The 26,129-nt window shown below is 37.6% G+C and overlaps 1 protein-coding gene across 1 annotated transcript in view; it reads right to left on the reverse strand.

Moving 5' to 3' along the window:
- Window positions 1–3,097: 3,097 nt before the first annotated feature.
- The window catches only part of LOC149818141 (eukaryotic translation initiation factor 3 subunit A-like), a 30,200-nt gene continuing 7,168 nt past the window's right edge, over window positions 3,098–26,129 (reverse strand). The window contains exons 4-14 of the mRNA XM_089985217.1: window positions 11,386–11,601; window positions 10,930–11,298; window positions 10,794–10,823; window positions 9,889–10,116; window positions 9,637–9,798; window positions 8,725–8,949; window positions 8,410–8,616; window positions 6,069–6,275; window positions 5,870–5,950; window positions 5,275–5,476; window positions 3,098–3,876 (exon numbers count right to left, since the gene is read on the reverse strand). Of these exons, the coding sequence (XP_089841343.1) occupies window positions 3,473–3,876; window positions 5,275–5,476; window positions 5,870–5,950; window positions 6,069–6,275; window positions 8,410–8,616; window positions 8,725–8,949; window positions 9,637–9,798; window positions 9,889–10,116; window positions 10,794–10,823; window positions 10,930–11,298; window positions 11,386–11,601 (2,331 nt within the window). The 3' untranslated portion in view covers window positions 3,098–3,472. The remainder of the gene's footprint in view (window positions 3,877–5,274; window positions 5,477–5,869; window positions 5,951–6,068; window positions 6,276–8,409; window positions 8,617–8,724; window positions 8,950–9,636; window positions 9,799–9,888; window positions 10,117–10,793; window positions 10,824–10,929; window positions 11,299–11,385; window positions 11,602–26,129) is intronic.

Genomic DNA, 26,129 nt, shown 5'->3' on the forward strand with positions numbered 1-26,129 from the left:
AAGTAGACATAGCTCTATATCGAAGGTTTGATCTTGGCTTCTTATTGCCAATCAGATTACTATTATTTTTTTGTAGACCCTCTTTCCTCTCGAACAAATGATTGAGGCGAAACTGCCTCCTCTACACACTCTCCATAATCATGACCTTCATAAAACTTTTCCACGTTTAAAATCCCTTCCTTAACCCTAACTAGGGCAAGTTAACGAGCCTAACGAACCAAACATGAGGTGTTCAAGTCGTTTGAGCTCAAGTTCATGATTAGGGATGTAAACGGATCGAATCAAGGCATTACTAAGAAACTTAATCGGGTTTGGCCTAGTCAGATTCAAATTTGGATGAAAAAAGATAAACCCAAACCCAAATCCAACTAGCTTATTGCCTAGTATTTACACTTAATCGAGTTGGGTTTTTAGTGAGATTTGAGTTCGGGTTTGAATGCAAAACTTAATACTAAACCCAAATTCAATTATTAATCAAATCTAGATTTAGCTATCAAACCCACTTAATGGATTCATATTCAGGTCATGTATTGAGTTGCAACTCAACCATTTACATGCAAAGATAACTTGAAAACTATGCAATTCTTTCACAAAATAACTGACGCATTCCAATGTTTTAGTTATTTACTAATTCATGTCATTGTTTTAAAAAACAACTGATTCAACCATTAAAGATGTGCTTATCGGAAAAAACTCATTGTCGATGATTTTTAAAAAATTATCGATAAATTATTGGAAATTGTTACTAGGAAATTGCCGGTTTTTCTTTTGAGAAAGAACGTTGGAGACCACAAAAACCTTATTTTATGTGAACCATCACTTTTATAGTGACGATTGTAGCATTTAATGCTCGTATGAACTTTTGCAAAAACTAGCGAAATTAGCAAGCAAGTCATTCCTCAAATTTATGAATATTCAGGAACTCTCGGTTAGAACTTCACAACGACAAAATCTGAATGTCAAGAACATTCTCAAAAATTATATACGGATGTCCCCACACATTTGCAGACCTCTTGAGGATCATTTATTTAAAGGAGATTCACATGGTAGCAAATGAATGCCATACTAGATATGTGAATGTAGTGCCTTATTTGTGAAGATCGACTAGAGTGTGAAGGTATAAGACATTTACAAACATTAATATGTGAATGTCGGCACACATTTCAGGACTTCCTTGGGGATCAATTACTTAAAGAAAATTGACACTGTAGATCATGAATTTCCTACGGTATTTGCGAAGGTTAGTAGATTTTAATTACAAGAGGTTCGTAAATTTGGTTGTGTGAACTTCATGAAGTCCATGTGAATGTACTTTTTAATGAGATGTTGCAAGATCAGGACAATGTACATATATATCACGCAAACCTCAGGAGGTTCACTCGTGTAAAGGTTTAAAATATCCTAAAAAAGTTGGGCATTTGTGAATTTGGACATGGGGGCAGAATGTATCATTTCCTGTAAAGTGCGGTCATTTTCTGATAAACACATTGAGCCGAAACTTGCAGGAAAAATGCATTGTTTCAACATTGGAAGCAATAGAATTTGAACTCCAAGGTCTGTTTGGATGGCAAAATTAGGTTTATGAGAAACCTGGTTTTGACTGAAAACCAGTTTTTTGCCAAAAACCTATGAAGTGTTTGGATGACAAAAACTGATTTTTGCTTTTAAAAAATGATAAAAAAGGAAAATGAAACGAAAAGGAGGCCGGCCAGCCACTAGCTGGAAAATGGCTGGGCTGGTGTTGCTTTTTCGTCTGACAACACCAGCCCGACCATTTTCTGTCCGGTGGCTGTCCGAAAAATGGCTGGTTATATAAAAAAAAGTAAAAAAAAAATGCTAGCCTGCCATTTCCCGACTGGTGGCTAGCCAAAAATAACCATCCAACCAGAAGAAAAAAACTGCTAAAAAGATCATTTTTTTAGCCATTTATCGACCGGTGGCTGGCTGGAAAATGATAGGTCATTATTTTATTTTAAAAAAACGTTAAAAATTGACGTTTTCTGACTAGACCCCAATGGAAAATGGCTGGACTGGTAATGCCCAGCGAGGGCAGTACTAGTCCGACCATTTCCCGACCAGTGGCCAGCCAGAAATGACCGGACTCATGTGAGGGTGTGCTGGGCTTATAAGGAGCTTGGGAACATGTCTGATGTCCCCTCAGATAAGCCAGATTGAAAACACAGGGAGGACCACTTTTGCCAAACCAGGTTGGCCCAAACCTGGTTTGATGGCATCCAAATAGACACCAGGTTTTGTTGCCTAAACCTAGTTTGGCACCTTAGTTTTGGGTATCATCCAAACGGTACCTAAACCTATTACTTGCAAGCAAATGTTTTTGACTATTTATTTTATATTGCATTGTGTGACAAAATATATACAGAATATAGTTCTTACTGCTCAACAACCCTGTAAAAATTGAGTAGGACCGAATAGCTATTTTAGTTAAGCTTGCCAAGCCTATTTTATGAGTTCAAGCGAGTTTTTTACCAGCCAAGCATGGCTGAACCATAAGCAACTCGCCCCCTTTTCCAGCCCTACATACAAACCAACACACGTAAAAATCAAATAAGTTTTATGCACCCAATATATTTGATTTTGATTAGGGAAACATGCAATTGAATTCACGTTTGGTAAAAGTTTAGCGTTTCATTTATGTCCAACTGGAAATCCACTTCAGCTAAATCAAATAATGCAAGTTTCATAATTTAATGATCCTCATAGTTCATTTAGTGAAAAACACTTAAGACTATAATTATTTTCAAAAAAAAAAAAACTTCCTAGACTATAAATATTCTATCTTTTGATCGGTTATTTAAAAGAATTTAAAGTCAAAAGGTACACATTGTACCAAATACCTGCAATAAAAGATTGAACATTCATAGTGAAATAGCTCAATCCGAAAAATGTTTTCTATTAAAAAGGCAAAAAAAACAAACATCCACAAGCTCAAATTAAGCAAAAATAAGAAGGGCAAAAAAATGCAGCTATGCCATGTTGAAATGGTCCATATTGGTTCACTACCAAAAATACGTTGCACAACTAATTTATAAAATATAACAATTAAATAAAGAAAAAAACCCAGAAGAAATGCACTCCTTTGAGATAATGTCATTTCTTTTCCAGAGTGACGCATTATAGCCCATTGGATGCCATAGTGCAACTCGGCATCAGGAAGAAAATATAGATTCTGTTATTCTAAAACAGTACAAATTCGGATCCAAATGGGAACTATCTGGTCGTTGCTAAATACCAAAAAAAACTGGATCAACATAAATAGAGTATCTTAAAGAAAAACCACAAGACAGAGTTCATCCAAGGAGCTACTAACGCATACAATAATTCACAACGGTTCTCTCAGCAAGACAAAAATGACCATACAGCCAAAACCAAAACCAAGGCAGCCAATCAGCCCACGAATTTTCCAACACCAGCATCATCGCCAGTGATTGGTCAAACTAAGTTGGCTGTTGTTCTAGTATCGCCTGGATGAGGACCATGAAGATGAAGACCGCGAGCTGTAGCTGGAGAATGAGGACTTCCGGTCATCTGTACGGGGTGGCTGGTCATCAGAGCGGCCCCACCTGTCTGGTTCCGGCGGTGGTGTTGCAACAGCACCCTCAGCTTGTTGCCTTCGGAATTTGGGGACATACTTGCCTGGTGTAGGAGCAGCAGCTGGTGCAGCAGGTTCTGCTGGTTTTGCTGCAGTTGGCTCTGGTGACCTCGGATGCCTAGCCTCATCCGTTGACCTTCCAAGTAGCGTCTCCCTTCTCAACCTCTCTTTCTCCTCAAGTTCCTTCTCTCGTTGCCTTTGTTTCTCAGCAATTTCATCGAGTTTTGCCTGACGTTCAGCTTCTTCACGCCGCCTTCTTTCTGCGTCTGAGACAACAAAATATCAATTTATCAATAGAATGGCTACCAAGTACCATAATTGAGACATACATGCCTACCAGTCTAACCAATTGAACAAGTCAATTTAGACACAATAGTACACAGATGGTTAAGATATATATGCACAGTTGACTGGAGAAGCACCAAGAAAGCAGTGCACCCAGTCTTTCTCACCACTGAAGCCTGACACAGATTGTAGATTCATTCAGCACAAAAACAAACAACGAAGGCAAGGTTGGTATGGTCATATAACACAGGAAAATGATGGTCTGAGCAAAGTCGGGTGAAGAAAAGTTGCAACCTTCTTTGTTGCCGCCTGTGAAGTTGTGTGGTTCTTAAAACAGGTGTTTTCTGAAGTCATCTGAAAGCTCTTACAAAGGAAAAAGACACCAGACTTGAGTACATTTTGGAAATATGATGGCCTATTATACAAAGAAAATATGAATGCTATCCAGTTCAGTGATACCAGCAAATGTGATCCAATCTCTTCCCAAATGCAAATATGGATAAAACAAAGGAGGGATGGAGGAAAAAAGTTAGAAGGAACTATCATGGAGTAAATGAAAGACAAGAAAACAAAAAAGTCAAAAGATTGTAGACAGCTCAGTACAGAGCGTGGGCTTCAAGCCAATTCTTCAAAAAGTCGTCAGTATACTTGGCCTCCTGTTAGACAAGGTAGATTCACCCATGCAAGCTCATATCATCAAGCCCATCAATAAAGCTTCACTTAAAAAACTAAGGGCACACCACTCAGCGAACATGTAAAGGTGTCTCGTTACTCATACGCAAATGAAAAATGAAGATGCTTCAAGTAAAAACAAATAAATGGATGATCTGATTCCAGACAAGAAAAAAAGGATCAGAATGCAGACACACAAATAGATGAGAGACCTCTGTCATGTTATTGGACTTTGAGATAACTAATGTAGGTATAGGTGTAGCTTTGGAGCCACCATCATTTGAAGATGGCATGAACCGATTCCTCTTGAATTAGCAAATGGCAAGCACAAAGAGGAGCCAGCATGATCTATCCAGAGTCAGATCAAACAAAGCCATGCATTAAGGTTTGGTACAATGTCAATGGATTCACTATAATAAGCCAAAGGTCACGCAATGAATACGGCATTACCATAAAATTAAGTCAAAACTCCATTCATAACCTAAGGATGATGTGCTTGCCTGTTTCACATGGTTTAGATTTTCAGTAACTTACCCACTCAGACCACATTGAAGAAATTAATGCTTAAACGATAAGATGACTCATTCTCCAAATCCACAAGGAGCACAATATCCACGCAGGCAGAGTAGCACAAAGAAACAATGACCATTTGTCAAAAGCAACACAAAAAACACCCTTTCAAGATAGGAGACTCAAAAGTAAGCTACCTTCAAGTTTCCGGGCTTCCTCCTCTTCCCTCAGCTTGGTGAGTCTTGCTGTTTCTTCTCGCCTATAAAATGCAATCTTCCTTTTTCTCAACCTTTCCTGCCTCCGTTCAGCTAAGATCATAGCAATACGCTCATCTCTCTCTCTCTTCAACCTCTCAAATTCATCTCTTCGGCGCACAATGAGTTCTTGCTCAAAAATTTTCTGGAATAATGTCACAAATTATCAGCTGAAGACAGACCAACTGGCAAACTAAATGGTCAGATCAACAGTTGAAAACCACAAAGATGCACACTATTCATCCTGCCACTAGATTAAGAAAACAAGAATGGAGAGATTATAAATATTCCTAAAGATATCAACGGAGATTTTATTCTTCTCATCATGCAGTGGACAAAAACTGTTTAGGGTCCTTTCAACACTGACAATGGACAATAAAAAGCACTGAATGTCATAGCAGCATCGCAAAAATGCCCCTACCCAGGAATATTTCATGCTTCTGCGTCTCAAAGATGATAATGACAGAAAGTGGCTTCAAAATAATGATGTCCCTTTCACATGCTAAAATGTATTGAATACAAGTTTCAAAGTAAGTACCTTGTTTCCAATCATTCTGGATAATCTACCTTTCTCTTGAAGGTCTCCTGCATGCTGCTGCCTGCTCTGCTCTATAGCTTGCTGTCAAAGAACAAAATTCCAAGAGTAAGAAATTATGTTAAGCAGTAAACTCCATGAGCACGGGCATTACATATGTAACTAAATGAATCCAAATTCTAGTCAAGGATTTTAAAGCAACCCTCTGTTGGCGTTCAAAGAAGATCTCGTCATCTTTTAAACTCTGTTTATATGCTTCTTCAATCAAAAATGCCTCTTCTTCCCTTTTTGCTCTCTCCAAATAGTCCATTGTTTTGGCTAGTTTTTGCAGCTTTCTTTCCAGCTCATGACGCTCTTTGAGCTGCTCACTCAAAGCCAACTCAAGAAGCGCTTGTTTGGTCACTTTTTCCTGAAAATATAAGAAAATGATAGTGTTTAAAACAATAGGCTTAACTTTGTTGTCCTTATGTTTGCACTAGAACAAAAACTCATACTAACGATATGTCAGGCAAGCAAGGGGTCGCCCGTGTGGCCAGCGGGGTGGTTGTGAGGGTGCTGAGATGAAAGCACCGGATCAAATCCCACTGGCGCACGGGCGTGTCCATACCTTTCAGAGGTGGGCAACGTAAGGCAGGGAGGTCATGGGGCCCCACCCGGGGTTTTTCTCGCTTCGGTGAGGGTTCCTCATCATAAAAAATAAAAATAACTAAATTGGATGACTCATTGTTGGTTAGAAACTGAGACTCAAGTGAAATCACATGGTCTAGGAGATTTCAGATTTCACCAGTTTTTCAATGCAGTAGCTTTTAGAACAACAAAAAGTCAAAAGCTCACACAGAGGACATCGCAAGCAAGCCAATAACTAAATTGGGCTGTTCATCAGGGTTAGCAACTAAGATTCAGGCAAACCAATAAATAAATTGGGCCACTCATTATGGTTAGCAACTGATATCCACACAAGCAAATGACTAAATTGGACCAATCATCATGGTTAGTTAGCAACTGATATTCAAGCAAGCTAATAGCTACCTTGGGCCACTCATCATGGTTAGCAACTGAGACTCAAGTGAAATCACCTGGTCTAGGAGATTCGACATCAGTTTTTCAATGCAGTAGCCCAGTTTTAAGTTATAACACTGTAGATCAACTTACTGGCCAGATCAGCACTCAGCTTTACATGAAGTCATATAGTTATTACAGAATAATCCAATTACATGTCTTCAAATATCAAGGACAAAGAACTACATGTTCAACCAGAAAAGACCACGCATCATATTCCATAGTTTGGCAATGACCACAGAAAACACAGGCCACTGTGACTAGGATAATTAAGGCAACTGAACTTCCAACAACAGCGATGGCAGACTAAAAACAACAGCAGCGCTTATGTCTGCATCCAACAACAACAACTACGCCTTCATCCCAAAACAATTGGGGTCGGCGATATGAACCAACAAAGAAAATCATTCTGGGTCTTCCACATGAATCCTTCTCCATTCGTTTCTATCCAATGCCATGTCCTCGGTGAGGTTCAAAGCATTCATATCCTTTCCTATCACCTCCATCCATGTCTTCCTAGGCCTACCCCGACCTCTTTTAACTAATATATTTTCCCATTTCTCCATCCTTCTAACTGGAGCATCATTAGGCCTTCGTCGAATATGTCCAAACCACCGTAAACGATTCTCTCTCATCTTATTTTCAATGGGTGCAACGCCTACCTTCTTACGTATCTCCTCGTTCCGAATCTTATCTTTTATTGTATTTCCACACATCCATCTCAGCATACGCATCTCAGCTACACTCATTTTTTGAATATGATGTCTCTTGGCAGCCCAACATTCCGTACCATATAGTAAAGCGGGCCCAATAGTCGTCCTATAAAACTTTCCCTTCAACCGCAATGGCATTCTACGATCGCACAACACTCCAGTTGCACTCTTCCATTTCATCCACCCAACCCTTATCCTATGATTTATATCTCCATCAATTTCCCCATACTTTTGAATGATAGATCCCAAATATTTGAAAGAATCATCCACCGGTATTTCTTGCTCTCCAAGCTTCACTACACTCCCATCTCTATTTCGTCTGCATCCAAAATACATAAAAATTCGTCCAGGAGGATTCCTCCATCAATGATGAATATAAACAAAATAAGTATGCTGAAGGATAAGCAAACATGTGAACAATCCAATTTCACCATCAGTTGATGATGGAAAGTATTCACAAGAACTTGACAGTTCTCGACTGTGAAGATGTATAGCAACATCAGAAATATACCAGCAAACCCAAAGGAAAGAGTTTATTCAATTAGAGATTACAAGTTTTTTGGAAACTTCTATACAATAGTTGAAAAGAATACTCTTCCTAAGTCAGTTAAAATTAACTCACACTGTTTTCACAGCAAGCACATGACAACAAAGCCAGGTTGAATAACTTTCTCAACCAAATCACATGAACAGAAAATTCACGATCACTATGCATGATATAATGTGAGCAAATGAAACAATTTACCAACAAAGTAGAATCACATAATATACCCCTTCAATGGCAGGCTTCTTTCCCTTCTTTCCCTTTCGCCTTTCAGCTTCCTGAAGCAAAGCCTGAGCTTCTTCAAGTTCTCTCTCCTCTATTTCTCTACGAATTCTCTGCTCCTCCCTTCTTGAATACTCAGAAGCAAGCCTCTTCTGCTCAGCTTCCTCGGTTATTTTCTGAAGTTTTAATCTCTTTGATTCTTCTTCTCGTTCCTTCAAGAAAAATCATAAATAGGAGATAAGATCAACTAATATAAACTTCTCAGACTTAAGCAGCATATACAACTGAACTATATCATGCAAGAGGACAAAATCCGATACCATCTCTAACATGTGGCGTTCTTGCTCTTCCTTACGCTTTTCAATAATAGACTTCCTGGCTAGAAGCCTCTTGTGTTCCTTGTCTATTATAACTTCAATCAAAGCAGGCAAGGAGTCACTCAATCTGGACGGTTTCTTTGCTGAAGGATAAATCAGGCTCCTAGCTTTAGTTAAACGTTTTGCTAGGGCAGTTAGATGATTCCGAAGCCTATCTGATTCAAGATCCTGAAAACAACATTTTTCAATTAGCACAAAGACATTATAGTTAATTTGAAAAAGAAGCAGAGTAATACCAGTGCACAAAGACATCAAATGGGACATCAAATGGAACATAAAGGGTACAGGAGATACAAATGCATGTTTAATGTTTTGCATTTGAGGAATTAACGAATTGCTATGCAACCAGGTAAATCACTATAACCACTACCAAGAAAAAACAGAAGAATATAAGGCTCAAGAAGCATTTTTGGAGACGGGTAAAAATCAGATGATTCTGGGGTGACATAGGAACAAATTCGCATTTACCATGAGGAGAATTGATTTCCTCGAACAAAGAAGATCAGGATTGATATCCCAAGTAACAACTTGAGCCATCTTCATGCCCCATTAGCCACAAAAACACCTAAAATATTTATCCAGATATGTGTTTTTCTCTAAATTATGCATATAACCTTCCTTTTAATGTCATATTTTGCAAAGAATGCGTATTAGCAACATTTTACAAAGCACATGCATGTCAGACATATAACTTCAGAACACAAACAGATGCTTATCAACCAACTCCTTAGCAGAAAGCATGAATATTTGTACAGTAAACTTGCAGGATGACCACCTAGTGCACTTGTATATCAAATGATTAATTGCATATTCTACACACATGGACAATCAAGTTTATACACTCCATGCTCTCACCATGCTACCAAACAGGATGACACCCTTCAGATGGTCAACCTTCATTGACACAAAATTGTATTTCATGGCATCAACTGCAATTTTTTCCACAACTGAGAAACCAAAAAAGGGGATCATCTTTGACAGAACCCCAGTTTTCATCGTTTGATACACCTGAGAAACCTGAAAGATTCCAAGGAAACCTAGTTATCATATGGAAAAATCTGACTGACACTGAAAGAATATAAACAGATAAGGATTTCATGAGAAAACCTGCTGCAGCACTCTTAACGTAGCAAGCTTCTCCAATGAGGGAATATACTGTGATAGCTGCACCTCAGGAATTGGAGAAGCTGAAGAAAGCTTATCACCAAGCTTAGAAAGCTTGCCTAGCAATGGCTCAACTTTCGATGCAAGGTCTAGGGGAAGAAATTCATTTTCTAAAAGATGGTAGAGTTCTTTGACTTCCTGTGGGACATACGTCATCACACCTTTGGATGCCTGAACACAAAAAGAAAATCTGAGTTATTAATCAAGGTGACAACCAGTAAATCTAACTCTAACATGAAAGATTCATAAGAGGCTCAACAACAATGTAATAACAAGAAAAACCAGACACCCTCAATACCTCTAATTAGGAAAACAAAGAAATGAAAAATAAGAAAATAAAAAGAACATCCAGGTAGCCACATATAAAAAAGTTCATTTGGACAGGCTGAAAACATGCCATTCTCCAGTTTTTACAAGGCTTAGAGTAAAGCAAGCAGGCTGAGTATGTGCTCACAAACACTTATTTTTTCCCACTTTTCTTCCCAACTTCCTAATTTCCTCACCAGCATTTATTTTTTCATACTTTTCTTCATAACTTCCTATTTTCCTTACATATGTTTCTGGATACAAGCAAATTATTGCTCAATCACTATCTCCATTTATTGGCAGCTTTTTCTATTTCACAGTTTTCACTGCCAAGCATGACATGTCTTCCTTTAAGTGTCAGCACAAGTGAACAAGCAAATTCTACGGTAAATTATCGCAAAATATGCAGTCATGTTTCAACAGCTTTTGTACTTTATAATTTTATAAATGAGTGCAAAATAAGAGCCATCAGTTCACCAAATTCTGAAAAATCAAATAGGAAATGTGATGACCCAAAAAAACAAGTCAAGAAGCCCACTTACCAACTCAGCCAAAAGAAATGACCTTGAAAGCTGTAAAAGAAAAGGCCAAATGTTAGCACTGGAAATGAGATAAAGCAAACCAAGTGAATATTAACAAATAAACATGATCCCACAAGGAAAAGAGAAAAGCAATTACCACTTCTCTGCTATCACGTTTCGGATCAAGACTAAAGCTTAGGAGGCTGGAAATCCTCAAAGTGCGTTCTTTCTCATTTTCAAGTTCAAAATGAGCTGCACCATGCTTATGATCATAGGGGGTAACTGAAAGTGCAGCCAACAATACTGATGATGCCATTAGCTGCAAATCCTTCTGGGTTAGGTTCTTATTAAAGCTTTTTTGAAGGGCATAAAGCTTGTACCAAGCATAGGCATGATAAAGATGGCTCTCTGAGACCCAGAAGATTTCAGTCAACTTGGCATAATAAACAGCCATCAATGATGACTTTGGAGTTTTCTTGACCATGCACATCAGGCCATGAATGTCTTCAATAGAACGAAAAGATTCCTGTAAGGATCAATAAAGGCATCAATTAACTAATGCAAAAATCAGGTTCCAGCAAATGCATCCCTACAAGACGGCTACTTCACTAACCTGCCAGAGTTCAAGTTCAGTGGAAACTTTTAACTGCTCAAACCTGGTGTCTTGATAAAGCTGTAAGCTCTCGGGAGCTGACAAATCAGGTCTATCCCTTTGATCTCTGTACTTGTTTAGGTTTGCCAAATGATTTCTTATAATTTCACATAGCCGACGAAACTCAGTGGTTCGCTTGTATTGCTTACAGAATTGGAAAGCCCGGTGTGCTGTCATCTGTACAACAAGAGAAAAAGTACTAAACCCCTAAGCCATCATCACCTCAAAATGACAATTAAATACTGCACATGAGAAAGCATGATGAAATACAAATTCATAACTGAGAAAAAAAAAAGGGGCACAAACAAATCTAGACTTCAATAACTGGCTAATAACACATCAAAAATATTCTACTAATGCAGCACAGGGTGACAAGTTCTGAAGGGGGCACTTATCAAGACATGAGATACAGAGGATAGAAAATGTACCAATCTTAATGTGTCATACATAATGGATTCTATAATATAAACTTTATCAAAACTTTTAACAAAACCAACCAAACTATCACAATTAAGGGTCTTCCAACTACAGAACCTACCTCTTTGTCCATCTGATCACTGACAGGCCTTTAGTATTATATTTAGTTTCTATGCTATCATCATTTTCACTTCCCAAGTGTTGAAACAAATCACTAGTTGATTTAAATTTTACCAGTGGCACATTACTTATCATAACTCTAGCTACTTGCTTAGTGAAAAGACGTGTGTTTTGTTTATAATGGATCACAGGTCAAGGGATCCAAACCCATAATCATGCCCTTTCATTAATGGCATATGTGTAATTATCTCTTATTGTAAAAGGGTATTTTAGTACCCTAAAGTTTGTATTAGTAATGTCATATAAATGAATAAGATTAGCAGCTGACTCCTGCAAGGTGGAATCGGGTTTTCTCTGCAGCTCCTTCTCTCTCTCTGTTCCTCACCCTTCACTCATGGTAGAACTCTGGTTTACAAAATCTAACATGGTATCAGAGCCACGCTAGAGCTGGATATGGGATTGCTTCCAAACGTATGTCTAACAAGATCTGAATCTGATCGTTCACATCTCCCAAGTCAAAAAAAATTGATTCCCAATATTTCTCATCCTTCTCGATCTTGATCAGATCTGATCACGTTTTTCTGTCAACACCAATTCTGTCTCGTCATCTTATTCCCAACATATTCCTTGGTATTTCGGTCTGATCACGTTTTTCAGTCAAAACCGATTCTGTCTCGTCATCTTTTTCCCAACCTATTTCTTGGTATCAACATCTTGATCAGACCTGATCAGAATCAGATCTGATCACGCTCCTCTGTTATTAATATTTTCTGTGTTGTCTTCTTAGCTCTTAATCTTGTTCTTACCTACCTTGTTGATCGGTTTTTTGATCAGAATCTGATCAAGTAATCAGTTGTCTATTAATCTTGTTTTATCCTTCTTGACCAGATCTAATCAAATTCAGATCTGGCTTCTTTTCCCATTTGACATCTTCATTCCTTTCATTTGACGGCTTTAAATCAATATCGGATTTGAGCTTTACTCATATGTTCCTTTAAATTTTTGCATTCAGAGCTTAACTGTTTGTTTATAGCCTATTGTTCTTCAAATAGCCTGATATAGTTTCCAGTTACTTTAGTCATCTGCGTGACTGTCCTGTCAGCAAAAAGAAAATGAAAAAAGAAAAAAAACGAAAGAGGTTGCAGGAATTTCCTTGAAATTGAAAGTTGTTTTGATATACTGATTTCTTTAACTATTATCGGGTTGTGTATTGCATACATTCTTATTATTGTGAAACATGGATTCTTTTCCTACTAAGTCTGGTCTTTCTTCAAGCTTCCTCAGTCAACTCGTATCTAAAAAATTAAACAATTCCAATTTCCTGACTTGGAAGAGGCAGATCATTCCTTTCATTAGGAGTCAGGATCTTTCTGGACACCTGGATGGATCTATCCCAGTCCCTCCAGAGTTTCTTAAAAAGGAGTGTGTGCACACGATTGGGTTTGGATCTTATCCAAACCCAATCTGAGTTCATCCAACTAGCACTCTAATTATCACATGTTCATTAAAGTCACTAATGGCATTTTGTAATTTACATTTCTTGTATGATGGGTTTTTCGTACCCTAGTAATTGTAACAGCATGTATTTAACGTGAAGCCTAATACCACCGTCGGTGATTCATTTTGGGGAAAATCCTGCAGCTTTCTCTTCTCTCTCTCTCCCATTCGATTGCTCTTGTGTATGAAACAGGGAACCATGATTTCTATCATGGTATCAGAGCTACAGATCCAAGCTTAAGGATCTTATTCCTTCATCCGGTAAAGTCTCTTCCCACTCACTTGCCTTTGAATCATCTCACCTACTTGTTTCTCTGCATATTTCTGTTTTCACTGTTTGCTGAACAACCTTCTTTCATTAGCCTACCTGTTTCTTTCTCTACATATTTCTGTATCACTTTATCCTACATATTTCACTTCATCATATTTGCCTTTGAATCATCCGGCATATTTTTGTCTCCCTTTTGACTTGTCACTGCACGTGATCTTATATGTTAACAGCACAAATACTCACGCAAGATCAGATTCACATCATTTGATCTTTGCGTGAATAGGGTCACGTTAAATATTTTTTCTTTTACAAGTTGACTGCATATCAGATTCAGATCTTGCTATCCTGATTAACTAATATTACATTAGTTGATCTTTCTCTATCTTCTTCTTTGTTTTACACTGTCTGTTTCTATCCCAGAGTTATAAATCCATATTCCCTCATATTCTGAAATTACACACGTTAATTTTAAAGTAACGTGTCTCTTTGATCAAACTCTAATTCAGAACAGTTTCTTGGTAAATAGTTCTGGTTTTCTACCTCAGTTTTATCATTCAAAAAGGCTTGCAGCAGAATTTCTGATATTAAGTTTCTGTTTTGATTTTCATTAGATCTCAACTGCAATTGGGTTCTTGTCGTAAAGTCATTTTCTTAATTTTTATCTCTTCTTATATTTTTTGTTTCGATAGAATATGGACTCATTTCCTCACTCTCAGTCTGGTCTTTCCTCAAACTTTCTTAGTCAACTCGTGTCTGAGAAACTCAACAATTCCAATTTTCTAACTTGGAAGCGACAAATCATTCCATTCATAAGAAGTCAGGACCTTTCTGGACATCTGGATGGCTTTGTTCCTGTTCCTCCAGAGTTCGTATCGCAAGAAGCAAAGAATGGTGATGGAGATCCTTTTATTACCTATGTCAGAAATCCAGAATATGTATCCTGGATGAAGCGAGATCAGGCGTTGGTTGCCTACATCACTTCTACATTATCACAGGAAGTGCTTGTGGCAATTCCAGATGACTGCTCTGCAATGCAATTATGGCATCGATTGGTTCAGACATATTCTCAAGTTTCTCAGGCCAGAATATTATTTTTGAAGAAAGAATTTCAAATGTTAAGAAAGGACTCCATGACCATCATGGAGTACTTGAACAAAATAAAGACCATTACAGATCAGCTGGCCATCGTGGGATGTGCAGTTAGTGACAAAGATATGGTGCAACAGACTTTGAGTGGGCTGGGATTGGATTATCATATGATGGTTACTTCCTTATTGTGTTTGCCAGAGTTACCTGCTTTTGAAGATCTTCGTGCCAAACTTTTGCAGTATGAGATGACCCTAAAGGGATTTTCTGAAGATACTCATTCTCAAGGAGGAGCACACACTCTTCTTGCCGCAGGAGTTGCATATGGGCGAGGACGTAGTACATATGATTTTCGAGATAGAGGGAGTCAAGAAAGAAATGGACAAGGAAGTCGTGGAATATTACCTACACCTAATATTCATCCCAGTGGGCAAAGGCAAAGACCAATACCGACTTGTTTTCTATGCAATAAAAGGGGGCATATCAAAGCAAATTGTTGGTTTGATCCTCAAAATAAAGGTAAACGGCCAGAGACAAGCAAGGTGCAGCCACTCATGTCACTGGTGATGTTGGTAAGCTCCTAACTTGTGTTCCCTATGCTGGTAAAAATAGTATAGTCACTGGAGATGGGTCTCACCATTGTATTTCCCACATTGGAAACCCTGTCATACCTATGTCTACTTCCCTTCCTCTTTCAAATGTCATTTATGCTCCGAATATCAAGAAAAATATTGTTTCTGTCTCTAAGCTTGTTGATGACATCAATGCCTTAGTTGAGTTTACTCCTTTTTCTGTTCGTGTTAAGGATCTCCACACGAGGGAAACGTTCGCTGAAGGAAAGCGACAAGGGAATATGTATGTGTTGCAAGAGAATCATTTCACTTCGAAGCTCGCATCATCATCTTCTTCAGCTTCTTCTAAAAATGTTTTTAGCCTTTCTGAGTGTAATAAGCCAAATCTTTGGCATGGTCGTTTGGGTCATTGTAGTAGTCGTTTTATTGAAAAGCTTGTTTCTAGCAGTCTTATTCCCAAGTCAAGTCTAAATTTAAATGTTGATGATAAGAAATGTTCTAGTTGTCTTCAATGTAAGAGTCATGTCCTTCCATTTCATTCTATTAATAAAAGAGCTTCAAAGCCTTTTGAAATTATTTGTTCTTATGTTTGGGGTCCAGCTCCAGTTCCCTCCATGTCTGGCATCAGGTATTACCTCATTTTTGTTGATAGCTATTCTCGGTATACATGGATCTTCTTTATGAAATGTAAGTATGAAACATTGAAGTTATTTCAGACTTTTCATTCCTTTGTTCAAAATCAATTCTCTGATAATATCCTTTGTTTCCAATGTGATGGAGGGGGTGAATTCTCCTCAAATGACTTTATTAAATTTCTCCAGACAAACGGAATACGTAGGCAGGTGTTTTGTCCTCATACACCTCAACAGAATGGGATTGCTGAACGCAAGCATCGCCATATTGTCGAGAGTGCCATGAGCATGATGCATGATAGTAACCTTCTAATTACCTTCTGGGCAGAGGCCTTTCATTCAGCCGTTCATATCATAAATCGATTGCCCATGAATATCTTGGAAAACAAATCACCCTACCTTTCCTTACATGGTTCATCCAAATTATCATGATTTGCGAGTATTCAGGTGTGTATGTTATGTTCATGTTGACAGTTCAATGCGACATAAGTTTCAGGATAAGGCCTTGAAGTGTAGATTTGTGGGGTATGCTGATGATTATAAAGGGTACAGATGCTATGATCCCGTGGGCAAGCGTATCAAAATATTCAGGAATGTTGTATTTGATGAATTGAATTTTGATCACAAGGTTGACAACCTTCCTGAAATTGAAGTTTATCACCCCTGGTTGAACTCTGACCTCTTCTCTAGTGTTAATGATGTTTGTCCTTCAGAATGTAATAAAAGAGATGAGAGAAACATGTCTGATGATGTACAGACGACTCAGGAAAGTGTCATTTCCGATCCACTCTTGCTTCCCGAAAGGTATAAAGGCATTGTTTACTCTCGACGTGAGAAAGGGATTCTTCCTAATTCTAATCAAGAGATTAATTCTTCTTATGCTCCCAGAAGATCCACTCGACCCCGACATCCTATTGATAGATGGGTAAGTTATGAGAATTTCACTATGGATTTTCAACTCTTCTTAACCTCTCTAGGTAAGGAAGATCAGCCCACGACTTTCTATCAAGCAGCAAATTCTAAGCGATGGATTGAAGCTATGAATGAAGAAATGGAGGCTCTTCATGAATGTGGCACTTGGGAGATTGTTCACAGAACACATGATCGAAATGTAGTTGGGTCCAAGTGGGTGTACAAAATAAAGTATAAGCTGGATGGTACTATTGAGCGATATAAGGCTAGGCCAGTTGCCAAGGGATTCACCCCGGAGCAAGGACAAGATTACGATGAGACCTTCAGTCCGGTTGTGAAAATGGGTACTATTTGAATCATACTATCATTGGCTATTGAACATCAGTGGATTATCAGTCAACTGGATGTAAAAAATGCATTTTTACATGGAACTCTAAAGGAAGAAGTGTACATGAAACAACCCACTGGGTATGCAGAAGGGAACTCCAGAGAATATGTGTGTTGATTAAAAAGAGCTATATATGGTTTGAAGCAAGCCTCTCGATCTTGGTTTGACAGTTTTTCGCTTGAAATAGAGAAATATGGTTTTAGTCATTCGCTTCTTGATCATTCACTTTTCATATTCAAATGTAACGACACAATTACCTTATTATTGATATATTAGATGACATAATCATTACAGGTAGCTCTGCTGAACACATTGAGCAGGTCAAAGAACTCCTAAACCACAGGTTCAAGATAAAAGACCTTGGTAAACTGCGATATTTTCTTGGAGTAGAAGTTGACAGAACTATTGAAGGCATGACACTTACCCAACATAAGTATACCATTGATGTTCTCAGCAAAGTAGGTATGAAAGATTGCAAGCCTCTAAGCACACCCAGTGTACTTCATCAGAAACTCAGTTCTAGAGATGGCGATTTGTATGAGGATCCTACAGGATATCGCAAGATAGTGGGGATGCTTCAATATCTCACTTTTACTCGCCCTGATATTGTCTATTCAGTCAATCAGGTATCTCAGTTTATGCATGAACCGCGTATTGGACATATGGAAGTTGTTAAACGCATTCTTCGATATTTGAAGGGAACTATTAGAGATGGTCTTTTGTACAAAAAGAGTATGAATGAACATAACATGCATGAACTTCTTGTTTACACAGATGCAGACTGGGCAGGAGATCCAGATGAGCGTAGGTCAGTGTCATGATACTGTATTTTCGTTGGCCTAAATCTTGTATCTTGGAGCAGTAGAAAACAAAGGGCTATTGCCAGATCAAGCACATAAGCTGAATACAGATCAATGGCAGCTGCTACAGCTGAAGTAACATGGATTAGACATTTGTTGACAAAAGTAGGAGAATCAATATCTAAATGTATTCTCCTATGTGACAATCAAAGTGCCATCAACATGTCATTCAATCCTATCTACCACAATCGTGCCAAGCATATTGAAATTGATCAACATTTTGTAAGATAGAAAGTCGAAGAGAAGGAAATTGAACCAGAATTTGTTCGGACTACTGATCAAGTTGCTGACTTGTTTACCAAAGGGCTTATCAAGGACCGATTCTGGATGTTGAAAGGCAAGTTGTTCATGGTTCAAAACCATGTACAACTTGAGTGAGGATAAAAAGGAGTGTGTACACACGATTGGGTTTGGATCTTATCCAAACCCAATCTGAGTTCATCCAACTAGCACTCTAATTATCACATGTTCATTAAAGTCACTAATGGCATTTTGTAATTTACATTTCTTGTATGATGGGTTTTTCGTACCCTAGTAATTGTAACAGCATGTATTTAACGTGAAGCCTAATACCACAGTCGGTGATTCATTTTGGGGAAAATCCTGCAGCTTTCTCTTCTCTCTCTCTCCCATTCGATTGCTCTTGTGTATGAAACAGGGAACCATGATTTCTATCATTTCTATCATGAGAAGAAAAGGACAGTAAAGGAGCATCTACCACAGTATATGTTAGAAATCCAGAATTTGTACCTTGGATGAAAAGACATCAGGCGTTACTTGCTTATATTACCTCTACGTTGTCACAAGAGGTGCTTGTGGCAATTCCAGACGACTGTACTGACATGCAACTTTGGGACAGACTAGTTCAGACATATTCACATGTTTCTCAGACAAGGATTGTATTTCTTAAAAGGGAGTTTCAGATGTTAAGGAAGGATTCCATGACTGCCATGGAGTACTTGAACAAAATGAAGATCATCACAGATCAACTAGCAGTTGTTGGGTGTGCAGTGATTGATAAAGATATAGTACAACAAACTCTGAGTGGATTAGAGCATGGTTATCATGTGATTGTTACTTCCTTACTATGTTTACCTGAGTTGCCCAGATTTGAAGACCTGCGTGCAAAATTACTTCAATATGAGATGACCTTAAAAGGATTTTCTGAAGAATCATCTATGCATACAGGGATGCAAGATGTTCTTGCCACAGGGGTAGCTTATGGACAAGGACGAAGAAATTATGATGTTAAGGGAAGGGGAGGGCAAGGAAGAAGTGGACTATTACCTACACCCAACATATATCCCAACTCACAGCGACAAAGGCCAATTCCTACTTGTTTTCTGTGTAATAAAAAAGGACACATCAAAGCTAATTGTTGGTTCAATCCCCAAAATAAGGGAAAATCAACACAGACTGAATCGAAGAGAGGAACAGATAGCACAAAGGCCAACGGAGAAGTAAAGGAGTTATTATTGTCAGCTTTGGCAGGATTAAATCTGAAACAGAATGAGCAAGGTACTTAGTACATGGAGGGCAATGACTCATATTACTGGTGATGCTGGTAAGCTCCTAAATCTTGTACCTTACATTGGTAGAAATAGTATAGTTACAGAGGATGGATCCCACGATTCTATTTCTCATATTGGAAATTCCGTTATACCTATGTCAAAGTCCTCTCTCAGTCTTTCAAAGGTTCTTTATGCTCCTAACATCAAGAAAAACATTGTTTCTATTTCTAAACTTGTTGATGATATCAATGTTTCAGTTGAATTTACTCCCTCTTCTGTTCTTGTCAAGGATCTCTACACGAGGGAGACATTCGCTAAAGGAAAACGACAAGGCAACATGTATGTTTTCCAAGAAGATCCTTCTGCTCGTGTTCGTCCTGTTGACCCAAACTTGAAGCTCTCCTTATTGTCGTCCTCTGTGGTTCCTAAATGTGTTTTTAGTGTCTCTGAATCCAATAAGCGAAATCTTTGGCATGGTCATTTAGGTCATTGCAATAGTAGTTTCATTGAGAAGTTTGTCTCAAATAACCTCATTCCCAAGTCTAGTTTAGGAATAAATGTCAATGACAACAAATGTTCCAGTTGTCTCTTATATAAGAGTCATGTTTTACCTTTTCATTCTATCAATAAAAGAGCTTCAAGACCTTTTGAGATTATCTGTTCTGATGTTTGGGAGCCTGCCCCAGTTGCTTCTATATCTAGAACTAGATATTATCTTATATTTGTTGACAGATATTCTCGTTATACTTGGATTTTCTTCGTGAAACAAAGTCTGAGACCTTCAAGTTGTTCCAAAATTTTCACTCTTTTGTCAAGAATCAATTTTCTGAAAACATTCTTTGTTTCCAATATGACGGAGGAGGTGAATTCTCTTCAATCGACTTTACTAACTTTCTTCAAAGTAATGGAATAAGGAGAAGGGTGTCTTGCCCTCACACGCCTCAGCAGAATGGGATTGCTGAAAGGAAGCATCACCATACTGTTGAGAGTGCAATGAGTATGATACATGATAGTAATCTTCTGATTACCTTATGGGCAGAAGCCTTTCATTCTGCAGTTCATGTGATAAATCGATCGCCCATGACTATTTTGCAGAACAAGTCTCCTTACTTTTCTCTATTTAAAGTTCATCCCAACTATCATGATTTGCGCGTGTTTGGTTGTTTATGTTATGTTCATATTGACAGTTCAACAAGACATAAGTTTCAGGACAAGGCCTTGAAGTGCAGGTTTGTGGGCTATGCAGATGAGTATAAAGGATACAGGTGCTATGATACCATGAGCAAGCGCATCAAAATATCAACAAATGTTATCTTCGATGAATTGAACTTTGATCCTCGATGCATTAGTTCTTCTGAATCAAATTCCAGAGTTGAGGTCTATCATCCTTGGTTAAATTCTGAACTTTTCTCCGGCACTAATGATATTTGTCCTTCAGATTGTGATAAAAAAGATAAAGAATCTATGCCTGCTGATAAGTTTATTGCACAGGAGAGTACAAAGCAATCCTTGGACCCAAAAAGGTATAAAGGTCTTGTTTACACACAACGAGGAAGAGAGGCACCCACTATTGTTAATCAGGAAATGGATACATTTTCTACATCCACTCGCTCCCGTCATCCGATAGAAAGATGGGTCAGTTATGAAATTTTTTCACTGGATTTTCAACTTTTTCTAACAGCCTTGAACAAGGAAGATGAACCCACAACATTTTCTCAAGCATCAAATTCTAAAAGATGGATTGAAGCAATGAATGAAGAAGTGGAGGCTTTACATGAATGTGGTACGTGGGATGTTGTACCGAGACCACCTGACAGAAATGTAGTTGGGTCGAAATGGTTGTACAAAATAAAGTACAAACCGAATGTGACTATAGAACGTTACAAGGCAAGGCTTGTAGCCAAAGGATTTACGCAGGAGCAAGGACAGGATTATGATGAGACCTTTAGTCCAGTGGTCAAAATGGGGACAATCAGTCATACTCTCTTTAGTTATTGAACATCAATGGACAATTAGTCAACTTGATATGAAAAATGCCTTTTTCCATGGAAATTTGGAGGAAGTATACATGGAACAACCCACTGGCTATGCCGAAGGCAATCCTACAAAATACGTATGCAAATTGAAAAGGGCGATATACGGGTTGAAGCAGGCATCTCGTTCTTAGTTTGATAGTTTCTCTCTTGAAATACAAAAATATGGTTTTAGGCGATCTCTCCTTGACCATTCCTTGTTTATATTCAAGAACCAAGACATAGTAACTCTGCTGTTGATATATGTAGATGATATTATCATCACAGGTAACTCCAAAGTGCATATTGAGGTTAAACATCCCTTGAATCAGAGATTCAAAATGAAGGATCTTGGTAAACTACAATATTTCCTTGTAATTGAAGTTGACAGTACTTCTGAAGAAATGACTCTCACTCAACATAAGTACACAATTGATGTCCTCAATAAGGCAGGTATGAAAGATTGCAAACCCTTGGGAACTCCTAGTGTTCTTCACCAGAAACTCAGTTATCAAGATGGAGATCTATATGAGAATCCTACAAAATATCGTAGCATAGTAGGCATGTTACAATACCTCACTTTCACTCGACCTGATATTGTTTACTCAGTAAATCAAGTATCTCTATGCATGAGTCATGTGAAGGGCATATGGAAGCAGTTAAACGGATACTTCGGTACTTGAAGGGAACTGTTGGAGATGGTCTTTTGTATAAGAGAAAGACAAATGAGCAAAATGCACATGAAATTACTGTCTATACTGATGCAGATTGGGCGGGAGACCCAGATGAACGTAAATTGGTATCTAGCTATTGTGTGTTTGTTGGGATGAATTTGGTTTCCTAGAGTAGTAAGAAATAAAAAGTTATTGCTAGATCAAGTACAGAAGCCGAATATAGGTCAATGGCAGCCGCTACTGCTAAAGCTACATGGGTTAGGCACTTACTGACAGAAGTAGGAGAATCGATCTCTTGATCTCTTCTTTTATGTGAGAATCAAAGTGCCATCAATATGTCATTTAATCCCATTTATCACAGTCGTGCCAAACATATTAAAATAGATCAACATTTTGTGAGACAAAGGTAGAAGAGAAGGAGATTGAGCCTGAATTTGTACGAACTACATATCAAGTGGTTGATATATTCACAAAAGGATTGACAAAGGACAAATTTTGGATGTTAAAAGGCAAGTTGTTCATGGTTCAGAACCATGCACAACTTGAGGGAGGGTGAAAAGACGTGTGTTTTGTTTATAATGGATCACGGGTCAAGGGATCCAGACCCATAATCAAGCCCTTTCATTAATGGCATATGTGTAATTATCTCTTATTGTAAAAGGGTATTTTAGTACCCTAAAGTTTGTATTAGTAATGTCATATAAATGAATAAGATTAGCAGCCGACTCCTGTAAGGTGGAATCAAGTTTTCTCTGCAGCTCCTTTCTCTCTCTGTTCCTCACCCTTCACGCATGGTAGAACTCTGGTTTACAAAATCTAACAGTTTAAACTTCCTAACATTTGTCACTTACCACTCCTGCAAAGGGTCATACTTTTGAATTTCTTGACCTTTGACAAGTTTTTCTTGTATTGGCGCTCATAAAACCTTATCAAATGTCTTATAAATGCAGCACACCAAAGCTACATTAAAATAAACAAATAAATAAAATACACACAAAAGTTACAAGCTTGTATGTGCCTTGCCAACCACCTTCCAGAGCATCTTTGATCATGCATATATTTCATATTTTATTAATCATTCTTTATGCATGATTCATGTTAAAATCGCCTTAAAACCCCATTTTTATCGTTAGTTTTGAGAAACTGCATTGAATTGAATTTTATCAGAAAATCGTGTTTTTCAAAGCTTTCCTTGCATTTTTAGTGTTTTTATTAGATTTAGAATTTCTTAATTATAGTTTAGTTAGCTTAGGTTTGTATTAGCTAATTTTTAATTAGTTTAGTAAGTTTCGATTTTTAGAAAAACATATTTTCATAAGAGACCTTGTTTTGGAAAATATCAAAAATATTCAAACTCTTTTAAAAACTTTGTTTTAACCTAATTAGGCCTATAAGTAGTAGTAAAGAGGGCTGGGAAAAATGTTTTTCCAGCAGCCACTTGCTTCCCTTGCTTCTTGCCTCAATCTTTCCTTCTCCCCTTTTCCTCCTCTCCGTAGTCTATTTCTGCTTCTCCTCTACTTCTCCTTCATCTTCCTCTTCTTATTCTTTATTTCATCGATTCTCTAAACTCGGTCTTCATCGACTTTTCTTACCTTTTTCATCGGGAAAAGCGTGGATGCAGCTGGATTGACGCCTTCTCTTCTCAACCAGTCCATCGGAAGCGATCCGCAAGGTGATCATCTTCTTCCCCATCTCTTAATGTAGTTTTGCATCCTCATGTTTATGTTTTTTACATAGTACGTTAGCATCGGTTGCATTGTAGGATAAAATTAGTATAGTGTTTCAGTTTAGTTTATATTCGTGTGTTTCATTTTTTTTAAAGAAAAAGAAAAAAAAAGACAGTATCATTATCTTTGTTAGGCCCGTAAAGACGACAATAGGTCAGGCTGATCGATGATCAAACTCACCTACGTTGAATTAATTCGTTGAGATCAGCGTGTATATGCTTTGTTGAGCATCGTGCCGCTGGTTATCGTGTTGCAAATCACGTACTGTGACGTGACCAACAACTTCTGAGCCACGATCGATTGATAAATTTTTGTTTGTTGTAGTAAGTCAGTTCTTGAATTTAGAGTGACGTAAAAAGGAATTTCCTTCAATGCTGGTTTGGGTGACTGCTAAGTCACACACAACAGCGTTGAAATGGTAGCATGCGTGCAAGACCATCTCAATCAGGCTGCGTATTCATATCAGAAACAAACTCCCTTATTCAGTAGAAGTGAACCGCATCTTTTTTTTTTAGTTGCTGCGCCATTCAATAGTGCAAAACATGCATATCTGTGAATGAGTAGTCAGCCAGCCCATTAGTCCAATTGCAGTTTTTATTTGTAGATGGTTAGTTAGCATAGTTTTCCTTTTTGTTCTTCGTTAGGGTTGTTATTGTTTAGTAATTTTTTTATCAGCAATAAGTAAGCAGTTTTAGGTATATTTAATTTAATTAGATGGTCGTTATTTAATTTTTTTTGGATTCACGTTTTAGTGATTAACCACATTCTTTCTTGCTTTGCATACATTAGCCTAAATTCATACTATCAATTTAGTTAATTTAAGTTCTTTATTCATCCGAGGGGTAGAGTAAGCATTAGTTAGTATATTCATCTATGTTGCCAATTAATTACATTTTATAGGATTTAGTGGGTAGTGCATTCAGCCATAATGTGTGTACATTAACCTTAGTTTAATTAGCTTAATTTATCTCTTCTTAAGTTATTCATTTAATCAACATGTCTTCAAATTTAGGTATTCAAAATTTGCTTTAGTTTGCCTTATAAGTAGTCAGCTTTAATTTGATTATTAAATAATCAATTCTAGTCCATGTTTATTTAGATCGCCTTTTGTTAATTAGATTATTATTTGATTAGTTCATAATAGTAGATTGATTCTTTTATACGTTTTGATTGTTTCAGATTTAGTTAGTTTCATATTCGTCTTAAGTAGTTAGTCATTGCATAGTTTGTTTCAATCTGGTATTTAGTTTGTTAGTTAGTTTTATTATTTCGTCTTGTAGTGAGTTGTTATTAGTTAGCTTAAATGATAAATCTTAGTTTTTGCTAGTTTTTAAGCTTAGATTTTGTTTAGATTTCTTATTTCTGCTTGGTGTTTTGTTTTTGTATTTTGCAGGGAAGTGTTGGAACGTGCGGTAGAGCCCTTTTCGTGCCCTAAAAGTACCCTCTGAGGTCCCCTCAAGTCCTCAAAAGTGCCTTCAGAGGGCAGAAGAAAATATGCATTACATGTTCTATTAAAGGGAACACAAAGGGAACATAAAAGGGACAAGGACTCAAGCACTGAAGCTTTTTCTTTTCTTTTTAAATTAGGTTTTCATTTTTTAATTCAATTCAATTATTGGGTCTTTAATAAAACCGTTTATTCTTTTGTTTAAAGCCTTCTACATAGGGTCATACTCCCTTAGTTATTTAATTCTTTAATTAATTCTTTTACTTTTGGCAATAAAGAATAGCGTAGACTGTGTGATTGGATACAAGTATCTCCCGTTCCCTGAGATCGACCCAGACTCCACCACTCGTGCGAGCTGGTTTTTATATTTTTGGTGTCTAGCTTTCACTTGATTTTAATTAAAAATATATTGTTTTAAAAAGAGTTTTCCAAAACTCACACCAATCTCTCGCCACCAGTTTCTCAAAGCACTATTCAAATTATCCCAAGAAAAAAGTTTAAAAGATCACAAGAAATTCCATGAATGTATGACTCCTATTCCTGAAAGAAAAAAATGGATGATACTGTGCCTCCAATGAA

The sequence above is a fragment of the Nuphar pumila genome, chromosome 13 (assembly GCF_984573655.1).
Source record: "Nuphar pumila chromosome 13, dmNupPumi1.hap1.1, whole genome shotgun sequence".
Lineage (NCBI taxonomy): Eukaryota > Viridiplantae > Streptophyta > Magnoliopsida > Nymphaeales > Nymphaeaceae > Nuphar > Nuphar pumila.